We start from the raw sequence: 13,411 nt of genomic DNA, 5'->3' as shown, positions 1-13,411 counted from the left end.
ATTACCTCTAAATTATCTGTCCTTTATCAACCTAACATTTGGACAGCTTACCTTGCATAGAAAATCTCTCTGAATGCCTGACGAGAGGATGCTGCACACAAAAGCCAAAGACAAACATCCGAAGGAACTGAAGGGTAGCACGATGATGCAGCGAGTAGAGCCACTCTTTCACATCCGTTAGAGACCCAGCTTCAGTTCTGACATCAGATGCTATCTGGTGGAGTTGTACACAACTTCAGAATCAGGTTTAATATCACCGACATATATCATGAAATGTGTTGCTTTGCTGCAGCAGTACAGTGCAATACATAAAATATACTATAAATCACAGTAAGAAATATATATTGAAAAAATAAGTAAGTTGTGCAAAAAGAGAGCAAAGATAGTGAGGTGGTGTTCTTGGATTCGTGGATCATTCAGAAATATGAAGACGGAGGGGGAGAAGCTGTTCCTAAAACACTGAGTGTGTGTCTTCAGGCTCCTGCACCTCCTCCCTGATGGTCGATATAAAAAGTTAAATAAAAGCTGATGGTAGTTTGGTGGAGCAAAGATAATGTACAGGTATTTTACTGGAGCTCTACTGCCTCACCTTTACTGGAGTGAAACCAAATGCATCCACGAAAGGATTTCTGTTAGACAACTGGTGACAGAGCAGAAATAGTTCTTAAGTAATTCAAGGCTATAAGAGACATACTGTACAACTGAAGAAATATGTAATTATACTAGAGGGTGGTAACATAGTGTATTCTTACAGATAAACATCCAGCACTAACATGAATTGAATTTACAAGGTTATTATACTTTTCATCCTTTTGTTTGATTTTTTTAAGAGGGCTCTTCAGCATCATAAAGAAATGTATTGAAAACTCCACTGGAAAATCATTTGCAGCTAAAATCACTCCATACAAGAAAGGAAGGAAGCCATTTGTCCTGAAGGAATATGAGACCCTGAAGAAGCTTCACCACAGCAACATTGTACAGACTCATTGTGCCTACATTACACCCAGATACCTGGTAATGATCCAAGAACTCTGTGAAGGCAAGGAGCTGCTTCATTATTTGGCAGAGAGGTAAAAATGGAATGAACCATGTCTGTCACCATCACCATTTTATTCTGCATCACATTTCCTGTGTTACTGGTGTGAAGCCGTGGTTATCTGAAAAGGCTGGGATTGAAATTGGAAGTGGGACCTGGTTAGAATGAGGCATGTCCAAACATGCATTCCTATGGATTTAGAATTAAGCATGACTGTTGAACACATACCTCTGGTATCTAATAAAGTGACAAACAAGAAAATCTGCAGATGCTGGAAATCCGAGCAACACACACAAAATGCTGGAGGAGCTCAGCAGGCCAGGTAGCATCTATGGGAAAAAAAGTGCAGTTGATGTTTTGGGCCTGCTGAAGGGTTTCGGCCTGAAACATCGACTGTACTTTTTTTCCACAGATACTGCCTGGTCTGCTGAGTTCCTCCAGCATTTTGTGTGTGTTGCTGTAATAAAGTGGCCACTAAGTGTACATCATCCACAGGTGTAGCCCATCCACTTTGAGGTCTGACATGTGTGTTCAGAGATGCTCTTCTGCACTTCACTGTTTTTGAGTTACTGTCACCTTTCTCTCAGCTTGAACCAGTGTGGCCTTTCTCCTCAGACCTCTCTCATTAACAAGGTGTTTTCGCCCACACTGCTATTCACTGGATGTTTTTTTTTGTCTTGTGCACCATTCTCTGGAAACTCTAGAGACTGTTGTGAATGAAAATCCCAGGAGATCAGCAATTTCTGAGATGCTGTAACCACCCTGTCAGGCACCAACAATTATTCCACGGTCAAAGTCACTTAGATCACATTTCTTCCACATTCTGATGCTTGGTCTGAACAACAACTGAACCTCTTGGCCATGTCCGCATGCTTTTATGCATTGAGTTGCTGCCATATGACTGGTTGATTAGATATTTGCATTAACAAGCAGGTGTACCTAATACTATATATTATGATGCCATATAAATGAAGTAACTAGTTATTCCTTACAATGTAGCTAATGTGAATAGTTAATGTAAATCCACAGTTAATTGAAAAACTAGATCTTCTTGTGAATATTTAACACGGATAATGTTCAGTCTTAGTGTATAAAGCAGCTTATTTAAGAAGTAGGAAGTATTTTGAAAGCTGACTTTTTGGTACATCCACAGATAATGCAAAATGACACCACAGTGACTCTACGAATTAACATTACCTTCATCCCTTTTGAAGTGGCAACATCCAACAATTTTTCAAACATGCAAGTACTTTCAAGATGAAAAAAAGGAGGCTGATAAATTTGCTGTAGATATCCCCAAACCTGGTAGTAATACTGCGCTCATTGTTGGAAAGTGATTTATTTCCTCACACAGTCATCTCCCACCTTGATTAAAAAAAAGAGCTTATTACTAAGGATAAACCAATTTCAGTCACCAGTTTTTTTTTCTGCTTCTCTTCTCTTTGTGGAAGAAGGTAACTCGATTGAAGTTTTTTTTCACCATCTTGTTACTTATTTTCTATATGCAGGAACTCTCTGTTAACAGTAGGGCATCTGCTAATCTTCAACCTTCAGGAGGCAGAGCAAGATTAGCTGTGTTTGGCTGTTTATGACTTACTGCATGTGAGGAGGTTGATAATGGGAACGGTGGGGTGCAGAATTACAGAAGAGTAGCACAAGAGATTGTGTTCAAGCTACTGATTCTACAAACCCCATTTCCAGAAAAGTTGGGATATTTTCCAAAATGCAATAAAAACAAAAATCTGTGATATGTTAATTCACGTGAACCTTTATTTAACTGACAAAAGTACAAAGAAAAGATTTTCAATAGTTTTACTGACCAACTTAATTGTATTTTGTAAGCATACACGAATTTAGAATTTGATGGCTGCAACACACTCAACAAAAGTTGGGACAGGGTTAAAATAAGATTGAAAAGTGCACAGAATATTCAAGTAACACCGGTTTGAAAGACTCCACATTAAGCAGGCTAATTGGTAGCAGGTGAGGTATCATGACTGGGTATAAAAGTAGCATCCATCAAAGGCTCGGTCTTTGCAAGCAAGGATGGGTCATGGCTCACCCCTTTGTGCCAAAATTCATGAGAGAATTGTTAGTCAGTTCAAAAGGAACATTTCTCAATGCAAGATTGCAGAGAATTTAGGTCTTTCAACATCTGCAGTACATAATACTGTGAAAAGATTCAAAGAATTCAGAGACATCTCAGTGCGTAAAGGGCAAGGTCGGAAACCACTGTTGAATGCACGTGATCTTCGAGCCCTCAGGCGGCACTGCCTAAGAAACCGTCATGCTACTGTGACAATTATAGCCACCTGGGCTCTGGAGTACTTCGGAAAACCATTGTCACTCAACACAGTCCGTCGCTGCATCCAGAAATGCAACTCAAAACTGTATTACGCAAGGAGGAAGCCATACATCAGCTCTATGCAGAAACGCCGGCGAGTTCTCTGGGCCCGAGCTCATCTCAGATGGACCGAAAGACTGTGGAACCGTGTGCTGTGGTCAGATGAGTCCACATTTCAGCTAGTTTTCAGAAAAGACGGGCGTTGAGTTCTCTGTGCCAAAGATGAAAATGACCATCCAGATTGTTATCAGCGAAGGGTGCAAAAGCCAGCATCTGTGATGGTATGGGGGTGCATCAGTGCCCACGGCATGGGTGAGTTGCATGTATGTGAAGGTACCATTGACTCTGAGGCGTATATTAGGATTTTAGAGAGACGTATGTTGCCATCAAGGCGACATCTCTTCCCAGGACGTCCATGCTTATTTCAGCAGGACAATACCAGACCACATTCTGCATGGGCTACAACAGCATGGCTTTGTAGACACAGAGTGTGTGTGCTTGACTGGCCTGCTGCCAGTCCAGGTCTATCTCCTATTGAAAATGTATGGCACATCATGAAGAGGAGAATCAGACAATGGAAACTACGGACTGTTGAGTAGCTGAAGTCTTATATCAAGCAAGAATGGACAAAATTTCCAATTGCAAATCTACTACAATTAGTATCCTCAGTTCCAAAATGATTAAAAAGTGTTATTAAAAGGAAAGGTGATGTGACACAATGGTAAACATGCCTCTGTCCCAACTTTTGTTGAGTGTGTTGCAGCCATCAAATTCTAAATTTGTGTATGTTTACAAAATACAATTAAGTTGGTCAGTAAAACTATTGAAAATCTTTTCTTTGTACTTTTGTCAGTTAAATAAAGGTTCACATGAATTAACATATCACTGATTTTTGTTTTTATTGCATTTTGGAAAATAGCCCAACTTTTCTGGAAATGGGGTTTGTACATTGGTACTTTAATCCCACTTTTGTTGTTTTGTCATTTCCCTGAAAATACTTGTTCTTGCAAATTCTTTTGAAGAATATATAGAACAGGAAGCACAGGTACAGGCCCTTCGGCCTACGGTGTTGTGCCTAGCTAATTAAACTACTTATTAAATGGCTAACTAAATGAATCCCTTCTGTCTAACTAACGTCTATCTCTCTCATTCTCTGCACATTCATGAGCCCATCTAAGAACCTCTTAAACACCCTTACTGCATTTGCCTGCAATACCATCCCTGCACCCACCACTCTCTGTGTTTAAAAAAAACTTGCCCTGCACATCTCCTTTAGATTTATACCTTCTCACTTTCAGTGTATGCCCTTAGAGATTTTGACTCTGAGAAAACAATACCAGCTATGTCCCTCATCATCTTGTAATGTTTATCAGGTCTCCGCTCAGCCTCCATCCCTTCAGAGAATACAGCCCAAGTCTGGGTTCCCCTGTCCAAAACAAGTGGAGGATAGCATTTTCTTCCTTGATTATTTTTCTTTATTTGTTCGTGGGTGCTGTTGATGACCGTGGTTAGCGATAAATATTGAGGGAGTTTTACTGTATCTGTTAGATGTTTAGTGAGATGGAGGCAGTCTTTAATCCTGGCTTTAGCTACACCATAAGGGATTGATGGAAAGTTGCAGGGGTAGCTTTACTGTATTGTTTCAGTGTTCTGTATACCTCAGGGAGCTTTTGATGGGACAGAGTGGGAAGATTATTGTACAATACATTGTCACAACAGAAAATTGAATGACTAATTGTTGGAAACTGAAATCTTATGAAAGCAGACAGATTTGGGTTGGCAATACAGGAATCACATCCAGGAAAATTAATTGGGAGCTAGTTCACCTTTAAACAACAGTTTAAGTGAAGCAATTACACTGGTAGATTGTTTTCAAAACATGGTTTATGTTTATTTTTGAGGTAATTACCTCAAAAGATGCCTGCAGTCTGGAAGAACTTTAAGTCAATAACTAGATGAGGGCCTTTCTGCATAGAATAAATAAAACATTCAATTGTCTTCTAGACAAGTGGACACTTGACGTGGAATGTCCAGTGTGGCCAGAGTTATCAGCTGCCAACCAGGACAAGGGCAACATTGCATAGATTTTTTAAGAGATTTAATTGTCCCCATAAACAGGTGAACGTGACATGGAATATCCAATGTGTTCAGAGTTATCAGCTGCCAGCCAGAACAACAGCAACAAGTGGCTCAATGCCTAAGGCTATGATTCAGATTCAAATTTATTTATCACATATACATTGAAACATAGTGAATTGCACCATTTGTGTTAACATCTAAGGATGTGCTGGAGGCACATCACCACACATTCCAGCGCCAACATAACATGTCTACAATGCTCAGCAGAACAACAAGCAACAACAAAAACAAAACTGCTGAATTCTTGAATCTGTTGAATTGGGATGTCAAGCAGGTATTTTTTGCCCTGGTTCACCGAAGAATGGCCCCTGTTTTAATGAAGATGCACTGATGCCAGATGAGTAACCTCCCATTACAGCTTGTATTTCAGTAGCCTGACAGCCAGTTTTTGGACTTCCATGCAACCAATTGAGGTGCATAATGGAGAGTTGGCATTTTGAAACAAAAGACCAGTACGTCTTATTATTAAACTGTTAAAAAATCTCAACAGTTTTACCAGCACTGCATATACTTCAGTCATTTATAGTTCCATGTCCAAAATTCCAGCCCATTTCATGATTCCCATGGAGGTTGTCATTCAGTTTCCATCAGCTGTTTCTTCCTCAACTATGCTTCGAGTATAATTAGTTAAGTGGTTTGTGTGGCCAAGGTTCAAATTAAATTTATTAAAAGGTAAAGGCATCCATTAGTCTTGCGAGACCATGGATCTGCGCCTGGAAAGTCTTCTCTCTCCAGGGCGCAGGCCTGGGCAAGGTTGTATGGATGACCAGCAGTTGCCCATGCTGCAAGTCTCCCCTCTCCACAACACCAATGTTGTCCAAGGGAAGGGCATTAGGACCCATATAGCTTGGCACCAGTGTCATCGCAGAGCAATGTGTGATTAAGTGCCTTACTCAAGGACACAACACGCGGCCTCAGCGGGCTCGAACTCACGACCTTCAGGTCGCTAGTCTAATGCCTTAACCACTTGGCTATGTGGTTAAGGCATTGGACTAGCGACCTGAAGGTCGTTAGATAAATTTATTTTCGAAGTTATATATACCCGAGATTCATTTTCTTATGAGAAATCACAGTTGAAACAAAGAAGAACAATACAATGAAAAACTACACACAAAGGCAACCTATTTGTAAAGAAGACAAGCTACCAAAAATAATAATGATTAAATAATAACTAATATTAAGAACATCACTTGTAGAATTCTTGGAGTCCGTTAATTGTGGAATCAATTCACTGTTGAGGTGAGTGAAGTTGTCCACGCTCAGTGTTCAGGACCCTGGTGGTTAAAGGGTAATAACTCTTCCTGAACCTGAGACCTATGGCTCCTGTATCTCCTTTTCAGTGGCAGCAACCAGAAGAGAATATGACCTGGTTGTTGGGGTCCCAGATGATGGATGCTGCTGTCTTGTGACAGCACTCCTTGTAGATGTGCTCAGTGGTGGGGAGGTTTTTCCTGTAATGGACTGGGATGTACCCAAAGCTAAACTGGGATATCCAAAAGTAGATAATATAAAAAATGTCTAGTATGCAAACCAGCCCTTCTTATCCCGCCCCCCCCATGTTAATGAAGCAGCGATTGTTTTCCATTTGCAGATCGAGTTACAGCGAGCACCACGTGGTAGAACTGCTGACACAGATGCTCAGTGCAGTCGAATATCTTCATTTTAATCATATTCTTCACTTGGATCTGAAATCAGAGAACATGATTATTGTGGAGCACAATATTTTGAAGCTGCTGGACTTTGGCAACGCGGAGATGCATGTACCTGGCCGACCAGTGCTGGTGAAAAAATGCAGAGAGTTTGTGGAGAATATGGGTGAGTTTGGAGTTTTACCAGTTAGAAATGGAAAATTACTTTTAGATGTGCACTATGCTTTGAGTTACCAATACCTGCCATATCTCAAGATAGCTAATAAAGTTCTTTCTCATGAGACCATGGATTTGTGCCTTGGAAGGTTTTCCAGGGCGCAGGCCTGGGCAAGGTTGTATGGAAGACCGGCAGTTGCCCACGCCACCGATGTTGTCCAAGGGAAGGGCATTAGGGCCGATACAGCCTGGCACCGGTGTCATCGCAGAGCAATGTGTGGTTAAGTGCCTTGCTCAAGGACACAACACGCTACCTCAGCTGAGGGTCGAACTAGCGACCTTCAGATCACTAGACCGATGCCTTAACCACTTGGCCACGTGCCAATATATATTTCTACATTAATGTGGAAAATACAGCAGCCAGTTACATGGAAGATTGTTTTTATTTATTTATTACACTTTCTATTTGAGGGAATCACTCAACAATATTTCCTCATCTCTGTTCTAAAGTGACTCCTTATATTCTGAGGCTGTTCCCTCTGGTCCTAGATTGCCCCTGTAGATAGCTACATTGAAGACTGATACTGCTTCCTTTGCTGAGGTGTTGTGAATCTGCTTTAATATTATATCACCTATATAACAAATTCTGACCTTATGATAGAAAATAGGTTTTGATGAAACAGCTGAATAAATTTGCACCTAGGATACTGCTTTGTGGATTTACTGTAGTGATAATCATGCAATTGGAATGATTAATCACTGATAAACAATAACTTTTGTGTGATGTATATAATTTACTTAGAAATATAATAGTAATTGTTTCTTTTTCAACTTGTTTACGAAATGCAGATGCCACTGGCAGTGCTAGCATTTGAGTTTTACAATTCGGTAGATTCACAGTTAAGCTTACTGAGACAAGTTTGTTTTTTAAGTTCCATTTTTTTTCACTCATATACATATAAATATAAATTCTCCAGCTGCTATGCTGTGATTTGAGCTCATGCTGCATCAGTAGTCCAGAGCTTTGGTTGCAATACACTACCAAATGATTTATTTATTTCTGTATTTGTTTATTGAGATACAGCATGAAACAGGCCCTTCCAGCCCTTTGAGACACGTCACCCAGAAACCCCAATTTAATCCTAGTCTAATCATGGGACGATTTACAATGACCAATTAATCTACTAACCAGTACGTCTTTGGATTGTGGGAGGAAACCCAGGTGGTCAAGGGGAGAACATTCAAACTCCTTACAGACAGCGGCAGGAATCGAACCCAGGTTGCTGGTACTGTAAAGCACTAAGCTACTGTGCTGCCCTAATATATATTGGTATATTTAAATCTGTGGCATTACTTGCAGTAATATGTCCAGTCCCGACGAAGGGTCTCGGCTGGAAATGCTGACTCTTTATTATTCCTCTCCATAGATGCTGCCTGACCTACTCCAGCATTTTATGTGTGTCACTTGCAGTTAAGTTTCACGATATATAGTTTATAAGTACTATTTTGTGTATTTGTCCATTGTGTAGTGTGACCGGAAGACAGAAAATGCTAGGAATATTCAGCAGGTTAAACAGCACTGGTTCCTTGAGGTTGTCATAGCCGAGGGGATAAGCTCCCACTACTGTACCTATTAAGTGCTCCCATTGACTTGCATTTCAAATAGCCTCTGACAGTCAAGCCCAGCTTCTGACATTCACGTGTGGCTTCACTTCTAAGCCCAGTAGAATTGTTTCTACTGACAGAAGAAGGGGAAAATGTGGGATATTGGCACCTTTAAACCAATTGTTTTGGGCTGATGAAATTTGACAGCTGTGGTTGGCAGCTCATCTAGGAGGAAAACTCTAATCTCAGACCTCCGCTGCCCTGCGGCTATACCCACTCATGGGGAAGGCTTCAGGAGTAAACGCTAAGGAAAAATCCGGGGCTGGAGTCCTTAAGACAGTCCTACGTTGAGTCCAATACTGACTGGTGACTCCTGTGGCGCCAATGATGCCAAACTGTATTTGTCTCTGCCGTTCCTTTAGATTCATCAACTGTGTGAAGATCGTGAGCTGACCTCATGAGCAATAGCTTGCTCTCCATATTGTACTGCCCTGGCTTATGTAGGTAGTTAGGACTCAACATCCATGGTCGGCTCTGATCAATGGGAGGAGGGCCTTTTAACAGCTCCAGCGGACAGTCCTGATAAAGTGGCTGAATCATCAATTGTGTTTCTCTGTACTGATGCTCCTTGATTTGCTGTTTCCACTATTTTGTTTTAGTTTCAGTTTTGCTTTTATACTGTGGGCTTTCTCTTTAATACAGCAGATAACTATTCACATCCTGATTCCAACAGAGGTGGTTATTTCTCTGTCAGCAAGGTCAAAGCCACAACAGGATAAATCTAATTATGCATTTCAGATTGTTTTCTATCTCCAAAGAAGTGTCACGCCTTGAAGCAGAACATGCAGTTCCTTGCGCTGTATCTCCCACTTCACAATTGCATTTAACGGTATCAAGGCCCAATCTGTTTCTGTTTTTTAGAATACTGGGAGGTTCTTAGTCTACATCAATCATTCATTTCTCTAGAACAACAAACATTTAAAGCACCAGCACAAGTATATTCGATTAAAATCATTAGAGGATCAGCATATTGTCTTATCTTTCCAGAAGAACGTTGCCCAGACTGGTTTGTTTCCCTTGGAGCGAAGGACACCAAGGTGTAACCTGACAGCAGTATCTAAGACTGTTCAAGGCATTGGTAGCATAGGTGGTCAAAAATCTTTTCCCCATGGTAAACTCTAGAGATCATATGTTTAATGTGAGCAGAAAGAGTTTTAAGGGAGACCGAACGGATATTTTTTTACACAGAGAATGGTTATGTCTTGAACTTGCTGCCAGGGCAGATGGTACAGTCAGATACAATCACAACATTTAAAAGGCTTTTACACACTTCAGTCGGCATGACATAGAGGATACAGTCCTAATGCTGCCAAATCAGGTTATTATATAATGGGCAAAATGTTCGGCATGGGCTGAAAGGTCCATTTCTATGCTGTATTCAAAGCTTAATTTAATCAAACTGCTACAATTCTTCAAGTGTGGTATACCCAGAATGCTGCTAGGGAGGAAGTTCCAGGATCTTGATACAACAGTGAAGGAACTTTTAGGGGAGAAGTCATAAAAATAGATTCATACTACTTTTTCCTTATTCACCACCCCAGGAATCTCTAAGGGAACCCTCTTCATATCACATGATCTTTTTTTAGGAATATCCGTAAACAAAAAATTGGCACTGGAAAGGGGAGATTTCTTTTGTGCAGTCCCAAGAGAATCATTATGTTTTCCTATTCACAAGTACTACAACTGAAATTTGCAGCCTCGGAGACTGTGGTAATATTGTTTCAAACCATCAAGTGAACCTGATCTCCAGACCACCCAGGGAGCGAGTGCAGCAGCTGGAAGCTCAGCTGAGGTCTCCATAGTCTCAGCAAATGTGGCTGCTGGGAAAGGCTGCAGGTAAAACTGAAGCACGGACACTAAGCCCCTGTCCTTCCCCACCATCCTCCCTCCTGATCTCTGGAAAATAAAACAAAAATAAAACTGAAGATTTCAGAGCAAGACTACAGCAGCAGAGGGACATCAGGAACTGTTGTGCACTTTGTTTCACAGAGACATGGCTTACCTGCAGCACACTGCATACAGTGCTCCAGCCTGAAGGCTTCACCATCCACCACATGGACCCAACAGCGGTGTCAGCTAAAGGCAGATGCGGAGGTGTTTGCTTCATGATTAGCTTTTGTGATGCATGGACTAAGTGGTTCTGTCTCATTCCTGTTCCCCCCAACCTGGAATATCTGGCAGTTAAATCATTGGTTCTGCCTGCTGAGGGAGTTCTCAGCAAATTCTGGTAGCCTGGTAATGGTGTACATTCCACCCCAGCAGACGTCAGGCTGTCACTGGAGGAGCTGAAGACCAAGATCAACAGTCTCTAGGACTCTTTCTGATCACTCTTTTGCCTCTCTACATTTACACTTCTGCTCTGATTCTTTTGTAATATGCTGGTTTCTCACTCATATTTACAACCGCTTTTTGTAAGCAGCTTTGTTTTTGCTTTATCTTCTTCTTTATCTCTTCTGTCATCCACAGAGTTCTGAATATGTTCTTCCTTTTCTCCTTGTGGGAATGTGCCTCAACTGTACCCAAATATCTCTATATTATCTATAGTTCTCCCTGTCAGCCTTTGGTCTCAGTTTCCTGGTCCAATTGAACCCAATTTCCCTCCAACCATTATTTTGACTTTGTATTTCTCCTTTTCCATTTCTATAGCTATGGTGTTTGTTCTCACCATTTTTCTTGACTCTCACTCTGGCTCTATTTGTTTGGTGTATCTTTATATTTGTATATTCTGTCTCTTCCAAATACTCTGTCATTGCCTGTACTATAGTCTTATCCTCCTTGAATTCTTCCTCACCTAGGTCAAGCATTGCTTTTCTCCTTCTGATTCTCCCCTCAATACTCATCTCCCTCCCAAATACATCTGAATCCCTCCCTATAGCTGCAACCATCATTATGGACCATTATTTTGGCTACTTGCTCTTCCACTTCAAGATGTTTTATGTCTGTTCAGTGACATCTTGACCCCTCACACCAAGTCAATGAAGAGTTGTACTTACAATCAGAGACAACTGTGTGGCCCTCTTTCAACTAATCCTCTATTGGTGGTGCTCTTTCATGTTCGTTCCACCTATTTCATGGAGCTGAGCCAAAAGCTCAGATCTTCAGATCATAATCCCTGTTGCAATGCAAGGTTTCAACACAAAATATTACCAATTTCTTTTCCCCTGAGTTATTCCAGCAAATTGTTTGTGACTGAATCTTGAGGGACTCCTCCGAGGAACCATCATGCCTAACTGAAAGGAAAATCTGTTACAGGAAATGAAGTGGAAGCTTTGAAGAGGCTAGACTAACTTCGATTGTTTTCTCTGGAGTGTTGGAGGCCAAGGGGTGACCTGATAGAAGTTTATAAAATTGAGCGGCATAAATAGGGTTGATAGTGGGATAACTCCCAGGGATTATTCATATTTAAGGTGAGAGGAGAGAATTTACAGATTTGCAAGACTTTTTTTTTTACAGAGAATAGCAGAAAACTAATACACATTGCCAAGGATTTGGTGGAAGCAAATATGATAGCTATCAGTCAGAAAAGACTCACCACCTGACCTGCATCAATATTAGACAATTAGTCTACAGTCAATGTTATGATTTCCCCACAGACTCTAGTCACTGAAGCCCCCTTACTGAGCAAACAAATTCCTCACTCCAAGAAAGAATGCATTTGATAACTCAGGAAAAAATATCCAGTTGTTCTTTTTTTAAAATACAATATGTGGGGCATTATGATTTATTTGTTGCCAGTATGAACTTATGTATTTGAAAGGTTATAAATACACTTTATTTTTTCCATTTGTACTTCAATGAATTAGAACTCATAATGTTGCTTTTTTCAGCTCCAGAAATCCTTGAAGGGAAGCCCGTTGTTCCAGAGACAGACATTTGGGCTGTTGGTGTGGTGACCTTTACAATGTGAGTTCCAGTCTGGAAACAGATTCTGCCCACAAAACAGCCCAGCTAGCAGAAAGCTGTATCACAATCCCAGTGACCTATGTTTGAGCATGACCTCTGGCGCTGGCTCTGTGAAGTTCTCACATACTCTCTGTGACCCTTTGGATTTCCCTGGGTACACCAGTTCCCTCCCACATAGAAACATAGAAGACCTACAGCACAATACAGGCCCTTTGGCCCACAATGCTGGGCTGAAATTGCCTAGAGTTACCTCTAGCCCTATATTTTTCTAATCTCCATGTACCTATCCAGGAGTCTCTTAAAAGACCCTATTGTATCCGCCTCTACCACAGTCGCCGGCAGCTCATTCCACACACTCACCACTCTCTGCGCAAAAAACTTATCCCTGATATCCCGTCTGTACCTACTTTCAAATACCTTAAAACTGTGCTCTCTCATGTTAGCCATTTCAGCTCTGGGAAAAAGCCTCTGACTATCCACATAGAAAACCACAGAAAAACTACAGCACAGAAACAGGCC

The 13,411-nt window shown here is 41.1% G+C and overlaps 1 protein-coding gene across 1 annotated transcript in view; it reads left to right on the top strand.

Moving 5' to 3' along the window:
* The window catches only part of obscnb (obscurin, cytoskeletal calmodulin and titin-interacting RhoGEF b), a 598,125-nt gene that overhangs the window by 578,732 nt on the left and 5,982 nt on the right, over positions 1 to 13,411 (top strand). Inside the window, exons 135-137 of the mRNA XM_072254438.1 lie at positions 831 to 1,070; positions 7,111 to 7,334; positions 12,817 to 12,892. Of these exons, the coding sequence (XP_072110539.1) occupies positions 831 to 1,070; positions 7,111 to 7,334; positions 12,817 to 12,892 (540 nt within the window). The remainder of the gene's footprint in view (positions 1 to 830; positions 1,071 to 7,110; positions 7,335 to 12,816; positions 12,893 to 13,411) is intronic.

The sequence above is a fragment of the Mobula birostris genome, chromosome 3 (assembly GCF_030028105.1).
Source record: "Mobula birostris isolate sMobBir1 chromosome 3, sMobBir1.hap1, whole genome shotgun sequence".
In the NCBI taxonomy this organism is placed as follows: Eukaryota; Metazoa; Chordata; class Chondrichthyes; order Myliobatiformes; family Myliobatidae; genus Mobula; species Mobula birostris.
The sequence above is the reverse complement of the archived record's forward strand: the minus strand, read 5'-3'. Positions and strand labels throughout refer to the sequence as shown.